The sequence below is a fragment of the Entelurus aequoreus genome, linkage group LG01 (genome assembly GCF_033978785.1).
Source record: "Entelurus aequoreus isolate RoL-2023_Sb linkage group LG01, RoL_Eaeq_v1.1, whole genome shotgun sequence".
Lineage (NCBI taxonomy): Eukaryota > Metazoa > Chordata > Actinopteri > Syngnathiformes > Syngnathidae > Entelurus > Entelurus aequoreus.
The window spans coordinates 54,977,705-55,003,333 of NC_084731.1; the positions used below are offsets into that span (position 1 = coordinate 54,977,705).

Sequence of the window (25,629 nt, forward strand, 5' to 3'; positions counted from 1 at the left end):
ATCCAGGGCTTGTTATTTGGGTAACAGTGGACAGTTTTTGTAGGGATGATGGGGTCCTCATAGAAATTTATGTAGTCAGTGATGCAGTCTGTGATGCTGTTGATATCTGTCCCGTGAGGCTTACAGAGTACTTCCCAGTCTGTAGTCTCAAAGCAGTCTTGTAGGGCTATGCCAGCCTCAATGCTCCTCATTTGCACTGATTTAGTTGAGATGGGCTGCCTCCTCACAACAGGAACATATTGAGGTGTTAAAAGCACCAGATTGTGATCAGACCGTCCCAGGGGGGGCAGGGCAGTGGCTCTGTATGCATCTTTTGAATTAGCATACAGTAGGTCCAGAGTTTTATTTTCCCGTGTTGCACAGTGTACATATTGATGGAAAGTGGGTAAAATAGAGTCCAGAGAAACATGATTAAAGTCACCCGAAATGAGAATGAGGGCATCGGGATGTTTGGTCTGTTGCTTAGCAACAGCGGCTTAAATGGTGTCACAAGCAGCAGTTTCGTCAGCAGAAGGAGGAACATACACTCCAATGAAGATTACAGAAGTAAATTCCCTTGGCAAATAATATGGCCGAATTCCAACAGCCAGAAGTTCAATGCCTGGCGTACAAACACACTCCTTTACAGTAATATGAGCAGGATTACACCACCTCTCGTTCACCAAGATGGCAATCCCGCCGCCTTTTTTCTTACCACTCAGGAGTGTGCATATATCTATATGTGTATATGTTTGTACATATGTGTATATGTATGTGTATATGTGTATATGTTTGTATATATGTGTATGTATATATGTATATGTATGTATATGTTCGGTCAGGAAAAACACAGAGGCTATTTCATCCATACAAGCCTGTTTCGCAGGTTTCCCTGCTCCTCAGGAAAGTCCCCTGAAGAACAAATTCGCAGGTTTCCCTGCTCTTCAGGAAGTCCCCTGAAGAACAGGGAAACCTGCGAAAAAACAGGCTCGTAGGGATGAAATAGCCTCTGTGTTTTTTCCTGCCCTAACGTTTATTCCGCTCTACCCCTAGTATTGAGCACTGTATAACGGATAAATCACAGAAACCTCGACTGTATATGTATGTGTATATATATATATATATATAGATATATATATATATATATATATATATATATATATATATATAGATATATATATATATATATATATATATTATATATATATATATATATATATATATATATATATATATATATATATATATATATATCTATATCTATATCTATATATATATATATAATATATATATATATATATATACATATATATATCTATATATATATATATATATATATATATATATATATATATATACATATATATATATATATATATATATATATATATATATATATATATATATATACATATTGATTGATTGAGACTTTTATTAGTAGGTTGCACAGTGAAGTACATATTCCGTACAATTGACCACTAAATGGTAACACCCGAATACGTTTTTCAACTTGTTTAAGTCGGGGTCCACTTAAATTGATTCATGATACAGATATATACTATCAGATATATACTATCATCATAATACAGTCATCACACAAGATAATCACATTGAATTATTTACATTATTTACAATCAGGGGTGTGGAGGGGAGGGGGTAGGATATGGACAGTAAGTAGTGGACATAGAGAGAGAGAGAGAGAGAGAGAGAGAGAGAGAGAGAGAGAGAGAGAGAGAGAGAGAGAGAGAGAGAGAGAGAGAGATCAGAAGGCATAAGAAAAATTATCTGCATTTGATTGTTTACATTTGATTATTAGCAATCCGGGGAGGGTGTTAGTTTAGGGTTGTAGCTGCCTGAACTAACACCCTGATATATATATATATATATATATATATATATATATATAATGTAAATGAAGACATGTGGAGCACTTTTCCAGGTGACTCACAAAGATGAGGTGATGTGTTTGGAGTGCATATGACAAAAACAAGCCCAACACTCAAAACCAAAAAAGGCATGTGAAGTAAAACCATAGAAGAAGACAAGTAACAGCACATAATTTGAAATCCCCTTTCTAGGCGTCCAAATGATCCTCTGATGTGTGCATTCCAAATCTGATCCTGTTGCTCGTCAACTAGATCCCTGATAGCAACTGTTTGTTTGTTGACGCGTTGCCGCTTCCTCTTTCTCGCGTCTGATGGGAGGGATGACCTACATCTTTTCGGTTGCTCCTCAATTTATCTCCCTCTCCTTTCCACCAGCTGCTAGACACACGACACACTTTTCTTTTCCAACCAGAAATACTTTCCCCCGTGAAGCAAGCCGGAAAATAAAACCTGAGCGTGAGTTGAAAAGTGAGACTTCCAGGCTGTCAGGTGGCAGCCAAAGTCAACATGGCAGCCGTGGCAGGAAAATGTTACGATAAGTTGATCAGACTTAATATCGCTGCGTTTTAATACCAAGCATGACGCCATGTTGCTGCGTGTTTAATAGTCTCACCATCCTGAACGTCATGCAACTTGAATCTAATTTGGTTTGCATGCATCAATAGCTAATTTTAACATCATTAACGCATAAATATATGAAGTAGGGTGCTGAAAAAAAATCACGATTTATTCCGATTCATGGTTTTCAAAAATTGATAGTTTAAAAATGTTTTTTTATTTTATTTTAAAGAATCAATTTAAAAAAAAAAAAAAAAAAAAATAGGCCATTTCTGCACTTGCTCACTGTGCCAAGAAGGGCTGTATCCTGTTTTGAAAAGGTTTTATTATAATTTTTCGTAGAAAATAATATATTGCCAAAATCGAATTGTGAGATTCACATCCCTAAAAAAAACCCTTCCTAACTTAGACTAGACTTAGACTTCCTTTTTATTGTCATTCAAATTTGAACTTTACAGCACAGATAAGAACAACATTTCGTTACATAAGCTCATGGTAGTGCAGGATAAAAAAGCAATAAGGTGCATACATAAATAAATAAATATATATAAATGATATATAAATATATATATACAATAAATAAATATATATACATATATATAAATAAATAAATAGATTACTGTACAGATAAATATATTGCACTTTTTCACATGCGTCCACGTTTATGGATGTATGTTATATTGTCTTTTTATTCCAGCGAGTTAATCCATTTTGGGGGAGTTGAGGAGATAATTATGATGCGTTCAAGAGTCTTACGGCCTGAGGGAAGAAGCTGTTACAGAACCTGGAGGTTCTGCTTCGGAGGCTGCGGAACCTCTTTCTAGAGTCCAGCAGTGAAAACAGTCCTTGGTGGGGGGTGGAGGAGTCTTTGCAGATTTTCTGAGCCCTGGTCAGGCAGCGGCATTTTGCGATCTCCTGGATAGGAGGAAGAGGAGTCCTGATGATCTTTTCCGCCGTCCTCACCACTCTCTGCAGAGACTTCCAGTCTGAGGCATTGCAGGCTCCAGTCCAGACAGAGATGCTGTTGGTCAGCAGGCTTTCTATAGTGCCTCTGTAGAATGTGGTGAGAACGGCGAGAGGGAGCTGTGCTCTTTTCATCCGACGCAAAAAGTGCATGCGCTGCTGAGCTCTTTTTACAAGAGCTCCGGTGTGTAGGGACCAGGTTATATTGTCAGTTATCTGCACCCCCAGGAACTTGGTGCTGCTTACTATCTCCACAGCTGTGCCGTTGATGTAGAGTGGAGCGTGGCTGGACTGGTGCTTCCTGAAGTCAACAATGATCTCCTTGGTCTTGTTGACATTCAGGACCAGGTTGTTGGTTCTGCACCAGTCAACCAGATGTTTCACCTCTTCCCTGTAGTCCATGTCGTTGTTGTCACGGATGAGGCCCACTACTGTCGCGTTGTCCGCATACTTCCCAATGTGGTTAGTAGTGGACCTGGCGCAGCAATCATGGGTCATCAATGTCAACAGCAGCGGACTCAGGACGCAGCCCTGGGGGGAGCCGGTGCTCAGGGAGATGGCACTGGAGGTGTTGTTGCCCACTCTCACAGATTGGGATCTGTCTGTGAGGAAGTCAAGCAGCCAGTTGCATAGAGGGGTACTGAATCCAAGGGGGGCCAGTTTGCTCACCAAGTGCTGTGGGATGATGGTGTTGAATGCTGAGCTGAAGTCCAGGAACAACATCCGCACGTGTGTGTCCTTTGATTGATTGATTGAGACTTTTATTAGTAGGTTGCACAGTGAAGTACATATTCCGTACAATTGACCACTAAATGGTAACACCCGAATACGTTTTTCAACTTGTTTAAGTCGGGGTCCACTTAAATTGATTCATGATACAGATATATACTATCATATATATACTATCATCATAATACAGTCATCACACAAGATAATCACTATGAATTATTTACATTATTTACAATCAGGGGTGTGGAGGGGGGGGGGGTAGGATATGGACATCAAGTAGTGGACATAGAGAGAGAGAGAGAGAGAGAGAGAGAGAGAGAGAGAGAGAGAGAGAGAGAGAGAGAGAGAGAGAGAGAGAGAGAGAGAGAGAGAGAGAGAGAGAGAGAGAGAGAGAGATCAGAAGGCATAAGAAAAAGTATCTGCATTTGATTGTTTACATTTGATTATTAGCAATCCGGGGAGGGTGTTAGTTTAGGGTTGTAGCTGCCTGGAGGTGAACTTTTATTGCGGTTTTGAAGGAGGATAGAGATGCCCTTTCTTTTATACCTGTTGGGAGCGCATTCCACATTGATGTGGCATAGAAGAGAATGAGTTAAGACCTTTGTTAGTTCGGAATCTGGGTTTAACGTGGTTAGTGGAGCTCCCCCTGGTGTTGTGGTTATGGCGGTCATTTACGTTAAGGAAGTAGTTTGACATGTACTTCGGTATCAGGGAGGTGTAGCGGATTTTATAGACTAGGCTCAGTGCAAGTTGTTTAACTCTGTCCTCCACCTTGAGCCAGCCCACTTTAGAGAAGTGGGTAGGAGTGAGGTGGGATCTGGGTGGAGGTCTAGCAGTAACCTGACTAGCTTGTTCTGAGATGTTTGGAGTTTAGATTTGAGGGTTTTGGAGGTGCTAGGTACCAGGAGGTGCATGCGTAATCGAAAAAGGGTTGAACGAGAGTTTCCGCCAGAATCCTCAAGGTGCTTTTGTTGACCAGAGAGGAGATTCTGTAGAGAAATTTCGCTCGTTGGTTTCCTTTCCTTCCAGATGTGCTAAGCTCAGGTGGAGTGCAGAGGAGATGGCGTCCTCTGTGGAGCGGTTAGGGCGATAAGCAAACTGGTATGGGTCGAATGTGGGGGGAAGTCTGGAGACAATATATTCCTTTACCAACCTCTCGAAGCACTTCATTATGATGGGGTGAGTGCAACGGGGCGGTAATCATTGAGGGAGGAGATTGTGGGTTTTTTAGGCACTGGAATGATTGTGGCCGTCTTAAAACATGATTGTACCACAGCCTGGGTCAGCGAGATGTTAAAGATGTCTGTGAGAACCTCAGCCAGCTGGTCTGCACATCCGTTAAGCACCTTGCCCGGAATGTCATCAGTTCCCGGTGCTTTCCGGGGGTTCACTCTCCTCTGGTTTTCCGGACATCCGCTATATTCAGGTTGAGCGGCTGCTCATCAGGGCAAGGGATGGATTTTCTCGCCGGAGTGGTGTTAAGTGCCTCAAACCTTGCAAAGTAGTTGTTAAGGTCATCTAGGAAGCTGATACTGTTGTCACAGGGAAAGGGGGCAGCTTTATAGTCCGTGATGACCTGTATGCCCTGCCACATTCGTCTAGTGTTTGTGGGGTCCTCGAAGAAGTCCTGCACTTTCTGACTGTGAGCACGCTTTGCAACCTTAATGGCACGGTTCAGGTTAGCTCTGGCTGATTTTAATGCCACCATGCCGCCAGACTTGAAAGCCTTGTTCCGAGCCTTCAGCATTGCACGTACCTCACTGTTCATCCAGGGTTTCTCGTTGGCCCGTGTGGGGATGTTCTTGATCACACCGACATCCTCCATGCACTTCTGAATGTATGCGGACACAGACTCTGCATACTCTTTCACACATGTGTGGTGATTTTCGGTGGCGGCTGCTTTGAACATGTCCCAGTCTGTGGTTTCAAAGCAGTCTTGTAATGCTGACATTGCTCCCTCTGGCCAGGTCCTCACCTGCTTCACTGTAGCATTCTTCCTGATCAGCAGGGGCTTGTATGCAGGAATTAGCATCACAGATAGATGGTCTGAGGAGCTGAGGTGGGGGCGTGGTGCAGCTTTATAAGCATGTTTAATATTACTATAAACCAAGTCCAGCTTGCTTCCACCCCTGGTTGCAAAATTCACATATTGATGGAAGTGAGGGAAAACTGTTTTCATGTTAGCTTGATTAAAATCCCCTGCCACGATGAAAACTCCCTCTGGTTGTGTAGATTGCAGTTCATTGATGGAGCAGTACAAAGCATTCAAAGCTTCTTTGGTGTTAGCACTGGGAGGAATGTACGCTGCTGTGAAGATCATAGCACTGAATTCCCGGGGTAAATAAAATGGCCTGCATTTTATAGTTAATAGTTCAACATCAGGAGAGCAGCGACGTGATACTATCTTCCCATTATTGCACCAGTTATTATTGATGTATATGCAAACACCACCGCCTCGGGATTTACCAGTGAGAGATCTGCTCCTGTCTGACCGAAACATAGTTAGCCCCTCGATGCTAACTGCCTCGTCCGGAACGGATGGTTTCAACCACGTTTCTGTTAGAAATATGGCGCAACAGTCTCTCATCTCGCGTCTTGCATATAAATCCAGCTTCAGGTAGTCCAGTTTGTTCTCCAGGGATTGGACGTTTGAAAGCAGGATGGAAAGAAGCGGTGTTCTGTGGGGATTAGCTTTTAGCTTTGTTGTTAGCCCCGCTCGGCATCCCCGCTTCTGCTTCCGATCACACCGCTTACGTGTCTTCCGTTGACGGTCCCCGCTGGTACTTGACTCCGTTGTGTCAAAGGCTGCTGGATGTAGCCGGCGAAGTATTCCCATGCTAGCGAGGAGGTCCAACGTACACGCATCTTTCAGTCCAAAACGGCCCGATCTATCCACATCCAGAATTGTCTGGCGGTCGTATGTGACCACGGAGTGTCCACGCTGTAAGCCAGCCATGAAATTTACAGAATTGCCCGGTATTTTTGCCAAATGTTCTATTTTTACCATGAGCGTCTGCAAGCCGCAGCCCGTCAGGGCGCCGCCATCTTGACAATTTAACGCCAACTGGGATTTGAACCCAGTAGAAATGTCTTTCTAGACCAGCACTAATGCCAGTGGGACTATGTGGGGAAATATACAATTATATTCCTGAGTTTGCTGAAAATGTTCATATGACATGCCTTGTTATTCATTAATTGATATTTCTGTCTATCTGTGTTGGCCCTGTGATGAGGTGGCGACTTGTCCAGGGTGTACACCGCCTTCTGCCCGTGTGCAGCTGGGATAGGCTCCAGCAACCCCCGCGACCCCGTAAGGGACAAGCTGTAGAAAATGGATGGATGGGTGGATATTTTACATGCACTTCTTTACGCAAACCCCCATGGATCATGAGGCTATGGAGTGAAATTACTGCCAAAACTCCACAAACGCACAAAAATGTTTTTACTCACGCTCAATGATCTTAAGTAAAAAAATATAAAACAACTATTTAATGAAAAAACTATTCAGTAGAAAAAAAAAATTGTTTTCCTTAATTAAAAAAATAATTTTCTCTAAGTAAAAAAAAACTTTTTCTTTAATTAAATCATTCAAAAGTAAAAAAAAAAAAAATGTTGCAAGTAAAAACACAATTAGTGAATATTAAGAACAGCTACGTTCCACAGTTAATTTTTCTAATGGCCTACAGCACATTCTAAAAATACTATATACATTTTTTTTCAATTGATCTTAAGAGTGTTCAAAATCAAAACAAATGTATCACTTATTATTTTTTACACTTTTGAGATTTGGATCCCCAAAAATTTTAGTGGGATCATTTTTTTGTAACTGTCATTGCTCCAAAAAATAATAATGAATTAAAAACAATGGGGTTATGAATTATTTAAGGCTCCAATTACTTCACACCAAATATTCTACTTATAACATTTTTGGGGGAAAATACTGCATATTTTGTGTTTTTGCCTTTAAAAACAGGGTTTTCATTGACAAAAAATGTCATTGTTGTGTGACTATCAGAAACTAATTAGTCATTGAGAGTGGAAAGCAGGGCTCTGTCTGACACGCTGGGTCCAAGGATGCAACATGAAGTCATTACTGGCGTTTTGAGGGTGATTTATTTTCCCTTTGAGTAAATACAATACATTACATGCAGATGGTTTTGTGGTCCTTTTGCGGTCAACAGAAGTAACGGCACCCTACCTCCCTCTCTCTCCATACAAGCCAAACAATTCACAGGCAGGTGCAGGTGTTATTCATTCAGCAATCATTCAGCCCCACACACACTCCGCCCACACACCCACACACACGTAACCACACCCACTATCCCTGGTGACAAGTGAGAAACAAATCCCTGCCTCTACATTCCGGCCCCTAATTATCATAACATAATAATTACTGAACAATAGTAGCAGCATGGAAATATTCAATGTAAAATACATCAAATCAAACAAGAACATTAGATTTTCCTTTTTGCAGTTATAAGAATAGTTCAATCAATCAATCAAACAATGTTTATTTATATAGCCCTAAATCACAAGTGTCTCAAAGGGCTCCTCCACACAGGAGAGGGGAGCAGAGGAGAAAAGAAAAGAAACGGCAGATCAACTGGTCTAAAAAGGGGGTCTATTTAAAGGCTAGAGTATACAAATGAGTTTTAAGATGGGACTTAAATGCTTCTACTGTAGTAGAAGTTCATTTTCAATGTCCTTGAACGAGCAGGTTCTTCACGTATATGTAAGTGTCATTAGGCCAGAGGTTCCAGAACATTCAGAGCCTAGACAGAGTGTGGTCTGTGTCACAAGTCATATTCAAGGTCAAGTCCTATCAACAAGTAATCCCATCAGATGTCCTCGGCTTCCGGAAGCAGACACATCTTAGTGACAGGCCTATCCAGAAAGCTTGTCCTGTCTCCCTCTTTTATCTTTAACAACCTTGACAACTCTCCCCATAATCCAAGAGTTGCGAGGTGCAGAGTCATCCACAACAAGCACAATGTCTCCTGGAACAAAATTGCGCTTGATCTTATTCCATTTTTGGCGCTCCTGAAGCTGCGGTAGGTATTCTTTTGTCCATCTTTTCCAGAACAGGTTGGACATATACTGGATTTGTTTCCATCCACGCACAGCATACAAGTCATCCTTTTGGAAAACACCAGGTGGAAAAGATGGCTGACCCTTGAGGATGAGAAGATGGTTGGGAGTTAGAGCCTCTAGGTCATTAGGATACCTTTGTTATTGGTCTGCTATTGAGAATAGCTTCGATTTCGCACAGCACAGTGTGGAGGCCGTCTTCATCCAGGGTTTGTACTCTCAAAGGTGAGTTAAGGACTTTCCTGATTGAACAAATTAATCTCTCCCAGGCTCCCCCATGATGGGAACCACCTGGAGGATTCAACTTCCACTTTATTCTTTTCTGTAGGAGTTCATCATGGATCTGTGTCTGATTCCACTGTTCCAAAGATCTTTTCAACTCTCTATCAGTGCCAACAAAGTTGGTTCCGTTGTCTGAGCAGAGTTCCTTGACTTGGCCCCGCCTTGCCGTGAAGCGACGTAGAGTGTTGATGAAGGAATCATTCTCCAATAATGTGGCTACTTCAATATACACAGCTCTCAGAGCTAAACAGGTGAATATCACTCCATATCTTTTCACTTTCGATCTTCCACGTTTCACTTCAAATGGACCAAAGCAATCAACCCCCACTGAGGTAAATGGCGGTTCATCTGGAGAAATCCTATTAAGTGGCAAATCTGCCATCTATTGGCTGGCTGGCACTGCCAGAACCCGTCGGCAGACAACACACTTGGCCAAGATTCTTCGTATAGCTACACTGGCTCCAATAATCCAGTACTTCTGGCAAAGCCTTGCCAACATGTGGGTTCTTCCACCGTGGCCGACTTTGGTGTGTACGTGTCTTAGAATGAGGTCAGAAATGTGTAGGTCTTTGGCCAATATGACCGGATGCTTTGATTCTTCAGGCATTGCTGTCCTACTGAACCTCCCACCGACTCTCAAGATGCCGCTATCAAGTACTGGGTGAAGTTTGTATATGTGGCTTGTTTGTTTCACAGTCTGATTCTTTAGGAGGCTGGAAAACTCCTCTGGGAATCTTTTCCTTTGGCAAGATCCAATTATCTCCAACTCTGCCTCTCTCAACTCCTCCACAGTGAGAAAAACATGGAAAGAGTCCTTGACACTCTGCAGCTCCTTGCTCAGAACATTCGTCTGCTTCTTCTCACATGTCTTTGAGTGTGACAGTAGCGCCTTTACCTCCTTCCTCTTCTGCCAGAGACTCAAGAGTCTAGTTTTGAATCTTAAGACCCAACCCATCACTCTTTTCAGATGGGTAAAAAATGAAGTACGGTCAATCAATTGAGACACCGAGTCAACTTCTTCTTCGGCTGAAACAGCATAAGCAACAATGATCATTGTGACCTCAGGATCAACTTGCTCTGATGGTTCTTCTGAGCAGTCTGGGTTTGTAGGCCACTACTCCTCTGATAGTAGCAGAAATTGTGGGCCACACATCTACTGTTCATCCTTGAGGAATGACTTCACTCCAAGTCCCTTCGAAGCAATATCTGCTGGATTGGACAAGGTGCTCACATATCTCCACTGAGCTGCATGAGACGCTTTAAGGATCTCCGAGACCCTGTTAGTCACAAATGTTCTAAATGTGGAGGTCTCATTCTTGATGTACTTTAGCACTGAGGTGCTATCAGTCAAAAAGACAGAGTCAAGCAATGGCATCTGCAGCTCCCTTCTCCACAATGTGTCCATATGTGATGCAACTACCGCTGCTGTTAGCTCCAGCCTGGGAATGGTCATTGGTTTTAAGGGAACCACCCTAGACTTTCCCATGACAAGGGTGCTGCACGGGTTTCCATTAGCGTTGCACAACAGCAGGTAGATAGCTGTTCCATAACCCACCTCACTTGCATCTGAAAAATTATGCAATTGGGCAGAAGCTACAGTGCCAAAGTCCACAGGCTTGAAACATCTTCTGACCTTGAAATCCTCCAGTAGATGGATTACCTTTATCCAATTTGTCCACTCCTGTGCAATGGGTTCAGCTACAAGATCATCCCAACCAAAGCCTCTCCTACACAGATCCTGCAGGATTAGTTTGGCCTTCAGCACCACTGGCACAAGCATTCCAAGTGGATCGTAAATGGAACTGACCACAGATAAGATCCCTCTACGGGTCAAAGGTCGATCTTGGATTGAAATCCTGAACTTGAATGCATCTGATTGTACACACCACTGCACTCCCAGAACTCTCTCAACAGTCAATCATTCAATCAATCAATGTTTATTTATATAGCCCTAAATCACAAGTGTCTCAAAGGGCTGCACAAGCCATAACGACATCCTCGGTACAGAGCCCACATAAGGGCGAGGAAAACTCACCCCAGTGGGACGTCGATGTGAATGACTATTAGAAACCTTGGAGAGGACCGCATATGTGGGTAACCCCCCCCCCCCCCCCCCCTCAGGAAGTGTGTCATGATCCAGATCCATCTCCTGTACATCCACTGCCCTCTGCTCTTCAGGAATTGCAGCCAACATGTTCAACTGTTACTTATCCACTTCTTTAGCTGAAAGCCACCTCTGGCACAAATGGCTTGAAGATTGTGACAGAGAGCAACAGCCTCAGACTCACAGGGCACAGAGACAAGACAGTCATCTATATAAAAGCTGTGCATGATGGTGTCCACCACCTGCTGACTGTAGGAGTTGCTGTTATCCTTCGCACACTTTCGCAGAGCAAAGTTTGCACAGCTTGGTGACGAGGTTGCCCCAAAGAGATGCACACACATCCTGTACTCCTCCATAGGTTGAGAGAAATCCCCACCTGGCCACCAGAGAAACCTCAGCAAGTCACTGTCTTCAGCTGGCACACGCACTTAATGATACATGGCCTCAATATCTGCCATCAAAACGATGGGTTCTTTCCTGAATCTGGCTATGACTCCGATCAATGAACTTGTAAGATCAGGTGTCTGCAGCAGCTGTGTTCAGTGATGCATCTTTGAATGACACAGCACAATCAATCACCACTCTGATTTTTTGCATACACCATGATGTGGAATATACCAGGTTTTGCCATGGTTACATGCCAGATCTTCCACAGGCACTTTAGCATAACCGCAGATAATTATGTTGTGCATGAACATGGTGTAGGAATAAGGCATTCCTTTAGAAACTTCTTTTCAAATTCAAGGCGCGTTGCTCTGCTAACTTGTGGTTATCAGGCATGCACACATTTCCCTTTTTTAAAGGCAAACCAATGGTGTAGTGACCATCCACCAGCTTAACAGAGCTTTTCACCATTTCCATAAACTGGCCATCTTCTCTTGATGGACCCAGTTGCTCTTCATGACTGCGTTCAGGGAAGTCGAGTTGAAACTGCTGCTTCCACAGTTCATCCAATTTCACCCCAGAGATGCGGTTAGCAGTGATGTTAGGTTGTTCCAAGTCTGCTTCACCAAACATTGGCCTGTTGACAGTCCATCCTAACATGGTCTGAACGGCGTACGGCCCTCCTTCTTCGCTTGGAATCACCTTTGTTGGCTCAAGAGCTCTTGGTGCATTTAAGCCGATCAACAGTTCAATGTCTGCATCAATTTCAGGTAGGTGTACCCCACGCAAATATGGCCATCTGACCAGATCCTGCTCCTGTGGTATGTTGCTCCTGCTCATAGGCATTTTCTTCTGTGTAAATATATCTGGCAAGTCACAGTAGAGATCACTTTCCAGACCGGCTACCTCCAGATCTGACACAATGCAACATCCTACAATCTTTTCTTGGCCCAAAGTGCGTAAGAGAATTTTAGTTCCTCTTTCTGAAACATTCAACTTGCTCATCAGACTTGATGTACAAAAAGGAGCCAGAGCTGCCTTGGTCCAGGAAGGCATACGTTTCCACGACTTTGTGACCCTTTTTGGACTTGACCTTTACTGGCACGATGGAGAGCTTACAGCCATGGTCACCGGCCCCAGTGAGACCACTACATTGCACTGTTACCACAGAGCTGCCCACCGCTGTGTTTGTACTTTCTGTAACTGCTAGATCATTCTCTTGCTCCTTGTTCTTTGGATGAATATGAAGCATGCTAGGGTGTTTAGCTCCTCATGTTTTACATGACAGTCGCCTCCTGCAGTCCTTACTTATGTGCCCTATGCACAGACAGCCAAAGCAAACTCCATGTTCTTTCAAAAAACTTATCTTGTCATTATGTGCCCTCTTTACCAATAGAAAGCACACCTCCAACGCATGTTCACCTTTGCAGTACAAGCAGGTCCTTTTGTCCATTGGGGCTCCTTCCTTTTTCACATGGGCCTTTCCATTAACTGATGTTACTGTAGTAGCACAACTTCCTTGGTTTCGTGTGTGACGCTGATAGCCATCTTTGCTGCCATTTTTTATTTACATTGTCTTTGGAGTATCCTGTATATTTCCAAATATAGGGTCTGCTGCAATTTTTACCTCACGTTCAATAAAACTGACAATGTCAGGGAAAGTAGCTCTTCGAGAACGGGCCTCTTGTATATCACAAGCTACCGTCCTCCATTGGTCTCTCAGCTTATACGGTAACTTATTGATCACTATCAGCATGTTCGCAGGCATGTTAAGCTCAGACCTGTACTGTATGTCATCCTTCGTATTACAACATCCTCTTAAGAAGAGACCATATGCTTGAAGAGATTTGGCATCCTCTGCTTTAACCAATGGCCATGATAGTGCTTTGTCCAAATAAGCAGAAGCAATCTTTTGCTCATTCCCAAAATGCTCTTCCAATAAAGCTCTGTCTGGAGGCATTCGCTGACAGCTTTGAACAAGCTCATGTGGTTGTCCCCTTGTGTATTGTGCCAGGCACTGTAAGCAGTCTCCAGGGTCACATGTCCTTTCTTCAACATTGTGCTCAAAAGATCTCATAAAGGCATGATATTGAAAAGGATCTCCATCAAACAACTGGGTCTCTCTCCTTGGCAAATGAGAGATGTTCTGTTGACAATGTTGTGTGACTATCAGAAACTAATTAGTCATTGAGAGTGGAAAGCAGAGCTCTGTCTGACACGCTGGGTCCAAGGATGCAACATGAAGTCATTACTGGCGTTTTGAGGGTGATTTATTTTCCCTTTGAGTAAATACAATACATTACATGCAGATGGATTTGCGGTCCTTTTGCGGTCAACAGAAGTAACGGCATCCTACCTCCCTCTCTCTCCATACAAGCCAAACAATTCACAGGCAGGTGCAGGTGTTATTCATTCAGCAATCATTCAGCCCCACACACATTCAGCCCACACACCCACACACACCCCTGGTGACAAGTGAGAAAAAAATCCCTGCCTCTACAGTCATAAAACATAAAAAATGTTTTTTAAATATATATTGACAGTTGGACCTGAAGTTGAACTAAAGATTTAAGCGTTGATCAAATTTTTTTTTAAATAATATGACTTGTTTTAACATTTTTATGACTTAGACCCTTTTGGGTCCCAGGGACCAAACTTGAGGGGAGTACTAAAGGTAATAAAAATCTATATATTTGTATTGGTTTTGAAAATAAAAATATATCAAAAATGGCCTCCATATGTTTAGATTTTTCAGTGTGCGACCCTCAGTGAAAATAATTTGGATACCCCTGATTTATAAGGTTATGTATTTCCTAGCTATGAAAATATTCTATTTATAAAAATACATTTGCCACGGTCTGGCCCGGAACCAATTAACAGTGATAAATGAGGGTTTGCTGTACACATCTGTACAGTAAACATCCGGTTCAAGCGTTTATGCTTCTTCTTACATTGTATGACAGTTAAAAATGTTGAAATCTTACTTGAAACATTGTCCTACCATATTATTAGATCAGTCATACTGGAAATACGCAACAATGGGAAAGAGATATTCTGTTTATCATTCACAATCTTTATGTAAGACAAGAACACATATGATTGGCTTTTTTATGCATTCTAAATGGTAAATAAATATCTAACAATTGAGTCAACAGATGGAGGGTCCTCTCATTATACTCTCTAAAAACATCCAGAAAGCGCCAACAATACTCCATTTACATGTCGTGACCTGAAAATGAACCAAATATGAGTGATATTGTTATTATAAGCGCTAATGCAGACGGACTATTTTAGCGGCACATCGATAGCAGTGAACTAATGCTAGCTTACGCTGCTATTGTTGACACACCAAGCCGACGGCTGCTTCTGCTTGGTCTCAAACTTGCTAAAAGTAAATTCTAGATGATAATTCATGCATCGCTCACCTGCTAGTAGACAAATGTGGCCATGGACCCACAGGCTGGTCCACTTTCACATCCCCGAGATGGCGAAAAAGACACAAAACGACGCTTCCTGCAGGGACTTTTTTTAACCCTTCATGAGGATTGTGATTCATCTAAACAGAATTATGTGAGCGTCCCGTCGGTCGGCATCCCAGCGAGAGTGGAAATATTCCAGTAAGTATTTGTTTTATTATGGTTGGTTTGTATGTTTAGCACCTAGCAATCCTGCTAATGCTATAGTGTCACAATAAAACTGCATATATCACTCGGCTTCTAAAACCTGTTATTCACCCTCTTTGTGTTCGGGCTCAAAAATATAAGGTCCTGGATTATAATTTTTCCCAAAGTAATCGTTTTTGACTCTCATAAAGTCTGCTTGATTAGCATTGTTGTTGATGGAGAAGGGATCTGTGGTTTCTCCTCTACATCACGGATCACGTGACTGGCTTCCTCATTATCTCTCAAAATGTCTCGAGTATCTCCGTGGGATTGATACTATTTTGACCACATCTTAAGGTGTCATAAATCAGAAAGATATGTTAAAAGCGTCGATATAGAGGCAACTTGTTTTTCCACTCTCCTGCTACTTTAAGGGCACGCTGGAGAGTCTACTTGTGGACTACTTTAGCCCTTGAGACAGGAGGATTAATTGGAAGGCTTTCAGCTCCTGTGGATAAAATTCCACTGGAATTTAGATCATATTGGCACACACACACACACACACACACACACACACACACACACACACACACACACACACACACACACACACACACACACACACACACACACAGAGGAAATTCTTGTGTCCAAAATCCTTCCAATGATTTTGCCACATTGGCCCGTCTATGGTTATCAGCCTTGCCTCCGAACAAACTCTTCTTCCCTTCTGTTTGGGCGGCTTCAAAGAAAGACACTCAGATGCTGAGAGTGCAGAAATGGTGCACATGGAGAGAAGAATGTCGTTTACACGCTTAAAAACAAGTTCTTCCTGTGACCCACACAGACAAATACACAAGCAGACTAATTGCAAAGAAAGTAAAAGTCTACAATGAGGAGGTTGCTTTGGCCTGTGTGTGGGGGTGTGGGGCACTTCTGGCGCAGACAATCTGACCAAGAAAAACAAAGAGGAAAAAAAGGATTTCTCACGATTAGTGCATGAAACAGGATATAACAGAACCTCCATGACACACAAGAGCAGATGTTTTTTTTTCTCCTACTTTTCTGCTCCTGATTGTTCTCGTGATAGTTTTAGCTCATGTCTGCTAAAGTGCTCATGCTTTCCTGACCTGTGTGTGAGTGTTGAGTAGTCACTTTTCAACAACTTCTTCCAGGGTACTTTTCAAATTTTCTAGTCTTCAAAAAATATTTTCGGTATATTCGATGAAATTTTTACCTGACATGTTTCTACTGCAGGCCTGGGCAGTTATTTTGACTGAGGGGGCCAAATTTAGATGGAAAAAATGTTTCCAGGGGCTGGTATACTGTATCTATTTTTAGGAACACTAATACAAAACCTTACAATAATGTTTGATTGAATGCTAAAAACGTTATGACAGACCGCCTTAAAAAACAGAATGGTATTTTAAATTTTTTACTGAATGAGACACCCAGAATGTTCATGTAAATAAAGAATGTGGGGTACAATATTAACTATGAACAATAAAACACTGAATATTGACAGCATATGAACGTCACACCCCCTCTCGATTGACATATTTTACAATCACGGCGAGACGGCGTGGCAAAGTTGGTAGAGTGGCCGTGCCAGCAATCGGAAGGTTGCTGGTTATTGGGGTTCAATCCCCACCTTCTACCATCCTAGTCACGTCCGTTGTGTCCTTGGGCAAGACACTTCACCCTTGCTCCTGATGGCTGCTGGTTAGCGCCTTGCATGGCAGCTCCCGCCATCAGTGTGTGAATGTGTGTGTGAATGGGTGAATGTGGAAATAGTGTCAAAGCGCTTTGAGTACCTTGAAGGTAGAAAAGCGCTATACAAGTATAACCCATTTATTTATTTATCAAGCGAAACGCAACAAACACAGCAAAATATGAACGCGAAGGGTAAAAAAAAACCCACCTACAATCTGATACATCTGATATATCACTAAGCTTTAGAACTGTTGTAAAAATTTCCTTCCGCGTCTGTCCCTGACATCCGCATTTAAGTTGGCTGCTCTGGAAACACTCTGTGGAAACGCTCCACACCCACACTGCTTGGTGCCTTGTCTGAGCTGCTGTGACTTAGATTACCATAGTAACTAGTATATCATGCAAAAGTGCAGATTCCAACCATTGAAATACTTTGTATAGTTCAAGACTTACGGTAAATTAAAAACATCACTGCACATCATAATGGCAGCTACAGTTTCCATCTTAAAGATCTAAAAAAATTATTTGGGAATGTCCAGCGGGCCAGATTGAAAAGCTAAAAGGGCCGCATGCGGCCCCCGGGCCTTAATTTGCCCAGGTCTGTTTCTACTGTCATCTGCAGTGTTCTTCAGAAGGGTCACCTGACCACTGTGACATGTTGCCTATCAGCTGTTCTTATAGGCATGGCCAACCAGGCAGACCTGTCAAGTCTACCTGGTTGCTAGAGCCTATAAGAGTTGCTCTATTCTGCCTATAAATCTCTTAAAAAACATCCAAACATCTCCATTAAGGTTTTATATACATGATGTAAGTATATATGTAATGTAGTAACATTTATAATAACATTTAATATGTATGTATTTTGATCATTTTAAGCATACGCAGCGCATTCATTCATTTCAAAAACACATCACAACCTGGGGCGTCACTAGCTTTTAAGGACAGGGGGGGGGTTAGCCCCCAGGAGATGCACAGGATGCGAGCGAACGTAGCGCACAAGCACAAAACTTCACAAACGGCTAACAAAGACTTAGAAATTATTCATTGTTATTATTGTTATTTCAGTCGGTTTATTTTCAATCTGTGTTCAGTACAACAACAAACATGGGTTTGCACAGTGACATTTTGTTTACAGCATCAACAAAAAACAATTACTTGGTGGATGGAAGCATCAAAGAATGCCGTCTGTTTTTAAGGGTGGCAAATCGGTGTATCACTCTGTTGTGACTCAGATGCTGAAGCTCGTTTTTTTCAATTGACATGACTGCAAGACTGTGAAGTCTTTTCTGACCCATTGTTTGACGCAGCCAGGAATGCAGCCGACGCAGTGCACTAAAGGACCTCTCACAAGAGCATCTGCTTACAGGCACTGCTAGGTCAACTTGGATGGTTGCATTCAGAGAGGGAAACATGTCTGAATCAAGGAGGTTGTGCACAGACAATATATCTTTGGGTGACCATCCAGACTCTGTTTTCCGGGCAAGACAGTTTCTGGCCACTAGAACCTCCTCGGTTTTCAGGTCAATGCTGTAGTGTTTTGCAAGTTCATTCAAGTGTGATTCACTCAAGAAGTTCTCACATTTAGGACTGCATGCCTGGATGCCTTTTAGTAGCCCTGCATCTACACTGCAAAATCTTTGCTCAAGCTTGCTAACCATCCTATCCACACAAGGGAAAAGTAACTCTCTTTTCAATGCGTCTGATTTGTTCAATTCAGTGTGTGAACCTGCAGTTGCCTCTAGCACAAAATCCTCCATTTTCCTTTGTTTATGCCTTGTCTTGGCACCTGGTTCTGGGATACTGTGGGTGTGGCACAGGGCTTTGGTTCTATCATACAGCTCTGTGGCAAATGCATCTGTGCGTTTGCCCTCGAGTGTGTCACACTCTGCTTGTTTGCAGATAAAAGCTTCTGCCAGGTCTAAAGTCTCTTTCTGAAGGAGCTTGTGGAGTCCTTCAGTTATTGACAGAAGTGACTGAAACATCAGTAGTGTGTAGACTGCTGAGAACTTATAGAGCTTTGTTCTGAGACCAACAGCTATGGGGGATCCAATGGCAGAAAGGCACTCCAAAATGGCAGACAATGTCTCAAGAACTGCACTGATCGATCGCAACTGACATGCCCAGCAAGTGTTTGAAAGTTGCACAAGCTCAATTTTTGTCAATCCAAGCCTTGCCTGAGCTTCCATGAACTTATGATGATTCACTAGGGAGGTACTGAAGAAAGAGTACACACACTCCAACAAGCTGAAAAGCTCCACAGCCTCTGGGATGGCCTTGCAAGTATGGCACAACACCAGGTTAAGTTCATGAGCATAACAATGCACATGCTGTAGATAGCTTCAGGATGGAGCCTTCTAAAATGTGCTTGTACACCTCCAGTGGACCCACTCATGACAGCTGCACCATCATATGTTTGTGCTACACACTTAAGCTCTGCAAGACCATTGTTTTGGATCTGCTGCTGAAGCTCATTTGTAATGGACTGGGCATCAAATGATTTTATCTCTGCAAGTGCTAGGAAACGTTCTTTCACTGTCCCCTCTGACACATACCTGACACAAACAGCTAACTGCTCTGATTTTTCATCCCTTGCGTCATCTGCCATGATGGCATAGATTTTGGACTTTGTCATTTCAGACACAATGACACTAGTAACTTCCTGGGCACAACAATCAACCTATTAAACATTCTGTAATTGAGGAGTATCAACCAAAACATGTTATAAAAAAATGTACACAATATTTCAGCCAGCCAGCAAAATTCATCCCATTTATTTAGGTAGAATTATCACGGATTAGTGGATTACATTACAAAATATCTTTGACAAAGCATGATCGTAATGTAAGACATAGTTTCCGACTTCCTCTTTACTGTCTTTCATTTATGTTGAGTTTTTATGCTATCTTGCTAAAGCAGTCACAGTAACAACCTACATTTTATGTTATCCATGCACCTTAACTGTAATCTAAACACGGAAGTGAAGCTTCACCAACCTGTCTGAACGATGTGTGCATGCATGTATATGTTTATATATACTGTATATATACAGTATATGTATATGTGTATGTATATATATATATATATATATTTGTATGTTTGTATATGTATGTTTATATATGTATATATATATATATGTGTATATATGTATATATATATATATATATATATATATATATATATACATATACATATATATATATATATATATATATATATATACATATATATATATATATATATATATATATATATTTGTATGTTTGTATATGTATGTTTATATATATATATATATATATATATATATATATATATATATATATATATATATATATAGTGTATATGTATAGTAATATTTACATTGTAGATTGTCACTGAAAGCATCAAAACTATGAATGAACACATGTGGAGTTATGTACTTAACAAAAGAAGGTGAAATAACTGAAAACTTGTTTTAAATTCTAATTTCTTCAAAATAGCCACCCTTTGCTCTGATTACTGCTTGGCACACTCTTGGCATTCTCTCCATGAGCTTCAACAGGTAGTTACCTGAAAGGGTTTTCACTTCACAGGTGTCATAGTTTTGATGCCTTCAGTGACAATCTACAATGTAAATAGTCATGAAAATAAAGACAAGGCATTGAATGAGAAGGTGTGTTCAAACTTTTGGCCTGTACTGTGTGTGTCTGTGTGTGCGTGTGCGTGTGCGTGCCATCCATAGAGATCATTTTAGTGAATAATTCTCCAAACTAAGAAATTCACACATTATCAATCGGCATTACATTTCATGGTGTGTATTTGTGTGTGTGTTGGTGTGTGTGTATGTGTGTGTGTGTGTGTGTGTGTATTACCTTTGTCTGCACTGGGCAGTGTTTTTTCTGGTGTGGTGTGAATCACTGGTGGTTGTACTGTGACCTGAAACTGTCTCCTCTCATGTAAACCGCAGTAATGGTGGTGAAGATGACATGAGTACATCCCCTGGTCTGTGGCCTAGACGTTCAACACAAAAATAACAAAATCATTTTGCATTCAACCTCAGTTCCTGCCCTGTTGTACATTTCCAATAAAAATTATGTGGCCCTGAAGTTATAGTGTGGCTGCTGACCGGAGCTGTGCATATACTGTACTGTACACAATGCATCCTAAAATATTCACAGCACTTCACTTTTTCCATATTGTGTTATGTTACACAATACCCCATAATTTCCCCCCCCCAGAATTTTATGCAAGTTTATTAAGAATAAAAAACTAAGAAATCACATATAGTAGATTTAATCCGCATGAGTCATGTGACAGTCAACTTTTGTCAGTTTGTTTTCCTTACAAATGATGGAGAAGCACTTCTGGACAAATGAAACATTGCTTGTTTTGGTGCTGTTGTTACATTTCATTAAATGAAGGCAAGACCAGGCTCGATGGAGACATAAAACTCAATTTGGCAAGAGTTGCACGAATGGAAAATATGGTCTGGAAACATGATATACTGTACATGTGCAAGTTGAATCAAGTGTTCTCTTTGTATATTTATTCAACACTACACATAAGAAAGTATGTTTACTTTATATTTTGTACACGGATGAGGATTCCTGGCGTTTACCAAAAAAGCAAGAAAATTATAGTACTTATATTAATATAAAAGCCTGTTTTGCACACTGTGCATTTTCTTTTAATGGCCGTTTAGATAGATACAGTCTTATTGTAACTATCTCAATATAAATTGTATTTTTTTTTTTAACTCTATAACTGAATATACACATAATAAACTATTCTAAAAATGTTTATTAGCCCATCTCAGGAAGCTTTATGACAATCACATTTTTGACACGCAGATTCCTAAGCCTAAAATTACTAATTTGAGTAGCAGACTGCAAATAAACAAAATTCATTTTGCAAAGACCTAGCAAATACATTAAGTACCGTATTTTCTGGGCTGTAGAGCGCACCAGTATTTAAGCTGCACCCACCAAATTTTAGAAGAAATAATTGTTATATAGCGGTACAAAAAGATTTTGGTATATGTCTATAGTATTTACATACCTTAATTGTATCCAAACGGTGTCTGTAACACGGCAGTAAAACGGCTCATCAAACAAAACAGAAGTCATCGTTAAGGACCCATTAACTGCGGAAGGTAGCTCTCCAATCATCTAAACAGACTTAATAACTCCACGGTGATGTTTTGGTGAATTTAAAAAACTGAAACAATACAAACAGAATGCCATTGTAAGTAAAGACACTCGTATACGTGTTAGCATATTCGCTAATGCTAATGACGCTTGCTTGATTACATTACGATAGCATGTACAAAGCATGAAAACACTCCTACAGACATCTCACACAGGACGATTTAGTAAGTAAGAATTGTTTTAGTTATATTGTAAAACTTACAACTGTTGCTTGGCGTGATGAATGAAGAATCCTTTCGAGCAGAAACCTTATGGCATACTTGCCAACCCTCCCGGATTTTCCGGGACACTCCCGAAATTCAGCGCCTCTCCCGAAAACCTCCCGGGACACATTTTCTCCTGAAAATCTCCCGAAATTCAGGCCGAGCTGGAGGCCACGCCCCCTCCAGCTCCATGCGGACCTGACCTGTTTTCACGTCCGCTTTCCCACAATATAAACAGCGTGCCTGCCCAATCACGTTACAACTGTAGAATGATCGAGGGCGAGTTCTTGGTTTCTTATGTGGGTTTATTGTTAGGCAGTTTCCTTAACGTCCTCCCAGCGTGGTAACAACACACAACAACAGCAGTCACGTTTTTGTCTACCGTAAAGCAGTTCGTCTGCCGTAAACAGCAATGTTGTGACACTCTTAAACAGGACAATACTGCCATCTACTGTACATGCATATGTGACAATAACATCTACAGCTTTTAGAGAGTGCAGTGCACAACTGCGCACACAACAAGGAGACGAAGCAGAAGAACGAGGAAGATACAGCCATGGCGACGCCGACAACGAGTAAGATGAAGAAGTACGCTTGTAAGTTCCAAGCCGCAGCTGCGATTGGACCTGTATAGCCTCCGGGAAGAAGTAGTGGAGTACCAAGTTCTTGGCAGTGATGATCTTCCTCAGGAAGCAAAGATTGACCGGTTTTGGGCCATGCTAGGGAGAGATGGAAGATTCCAGACTCTAGTGCATTTGATGAAAGCACTTTTGTGCATGCCACACAGCAATGCATCATCAGAGAGGGTGTTCAGCATGGTTAGAAAAATAGTGACAGAGAATAGAACAAGGATGGACAATTCAACCCTTAACTCAACAATGAGTAGATGAGTGTTATGTGTGTGTATATGTGTAAATAAATTAACACTGAAATTCAAGTATTTCTTTTATTTATATATATATATATATATATATATATATATATATATATATATATATATATATATATATATATATATATATATATATATATATATATATATATATATATATATATATACATATATACTGTATATATATACATGAAATACTTGACTTGGTGTAAATATAGCTGTAAATATACTCCTACCCTCTTAACAACACAGTGGACCAACACCAGCAGCTGACATGGCTCACCAAACCATTGCTGACTGTGGGAACTTCACACTGGATTTCAAGCAACTTGGATTTTGCTCCTCTCCAGCCTTCCTCCATACTCTAGCGCCTTGACTTCCAAATGAAATACAAAACTTGCTTTCGTCTGAAAACAGGACTCTGGACCACTCTGCAACTGTCCAGTGGTTCTTTTCCATAGCCCAAGTCAGACGCTTCTAGAGATTTTAGAGCACTACATGCTTCCATCTGTTGAAAAGCTCCATGGAGATGATGATTTCATTTTCCAGCATGATCTGGCATTTGCCCACAGTGCCAAAACCACCAGTAACTGGTGTACTGACCATGGCATTACTGTCCTCAATTGGCCTGCCAACTCCCCTGACCTGAACCCCATAGAGAATTTGTGGGGTATTGTGAAGAAGAAGCTGAAAGACACCAGACCCAATAATGCAAATGAGCTAAAGGCCGCTATTGAAGCATCCTGGGCATCCATAACACCTCAGCAATGCCACAGGCTGATTGCATTAATTGACATTTTCAAATGTTTGATTTTGTTTTGCTGTTATAAATCTTTTTTTTTTACTTGGTCTGAGGAAATATTCTAAGTTTTTGAGATAGGATTTTTGAGTTTTCTTAAGCTGTATGCCATAATCAGCAATATTAAAATAATAAAAGGCTTACAATATTTCAGTTGATGTGTAATGAATCCAGAATGTATGACATTTTTGTTTTTTTAATTGCATTACAGAAAATAAATAACTTTATCACAATATTCAATTTTTCTGAGACAGTCCTGTATATTGTGTCAATTAATATTTTATGAAATGTATGACTTGGATCTGAATATTATATGCGGAATAAATTAATGTAGCGATCGTAATGAAACTTAATGTAACAGAGTAAAGTAGTGTTTCTTCTTCACAAAAATACTCAAGTAAAAGTAAAAAGTAGGTTGTATTAAAACTACTCTGACAAGTACAGTTTTTACAGAAAGTTACTCAATTAAATGTAACGGAGTAAATTTAGCGCATTACTACTCACCTGTGGTGAAAAGCCTGAGTGAAAACCCAGGGACAAGACTAAAGTGTTAATTTAAAAAAATAGAGGGTTTTGGATAAAAAAAATAACACAAATTTGTCAAAAATAATAATAAAAAAATCTGAGAGGATTAGAATTACCAAATTTATGAAAATGAGTGAGCATTTTTTATGTTAAAGGTAGTTTATATGAATATTTTAAATTGCATTTATTAAATATGCATTCAGATCAATGTGCAGCACACTCCTAAATAATAAAAAAAAGTTTTTAGTTAATTTTATTGAGTTGGGATGCAAAATATGCAGATTTAGTGGACCCATATGTAGATCAAAATTTGAGTAATAAGCGTTCCCTGACATTAGTTGATGTAGCAAATGTCACAGTGACGCCTGTAAGATCCGCCAAAGACTTACTGGCTAGCGTTAGTTTAGGCAAGGCAAGGCAAGGCAACTTTATTTGTATAGCACTTTTCATACACAAGGCAGACTCAAAGTGCTTCACAGCACATGTGGGACAACAAAGTGAAATGAAAGAAAATAAAAGCAAAATTAAAATTAAAATTAAAATGCAGACAATAAAAAATAAAAACAGTGTGGACGTTAAAAGTTAAAAGATTAAAAGATTTAGCTGAAAGCTAAGGTGAACATAAAAGTTTTCAGTCTAGTTTTAAAAGTAGTCAGAGTTGGGGAAAGTCCGACATCTTCAGGAAGTTTATTCCAGCTATTTGTTGCATAGTGACTGAATGATGCTCTCCCTTGATTTG

General features: G+C 40.9%; 1 protein-coding gene across 3 annotated transcripts in view; it reads right to left on the reverse strand.

Annotated features, from left to right (window-relative positions):
• LOC133654621 (matrix remodeling-associated protein 8-like) overlaps nt 1-25,629 on the reverse strand; it is a 73,631-nt gene that overhangs the window by 28,420 nt on the left and 19,582 nt on the right. For all 3 annotated transcript variants that reach the window (XM_062054757.1, XM_062054756.1, XM_062054758.1), the window contains one exon: nt 21,137-21,275. In XM_062054757.1, coding sequence (XP_061910741.1) covers nt 21,137-21,275 — 139 coding nt within the window. The remainder of the gene's footprint in view (nt 1-21,136; nt 21,276-25,629) is intronic.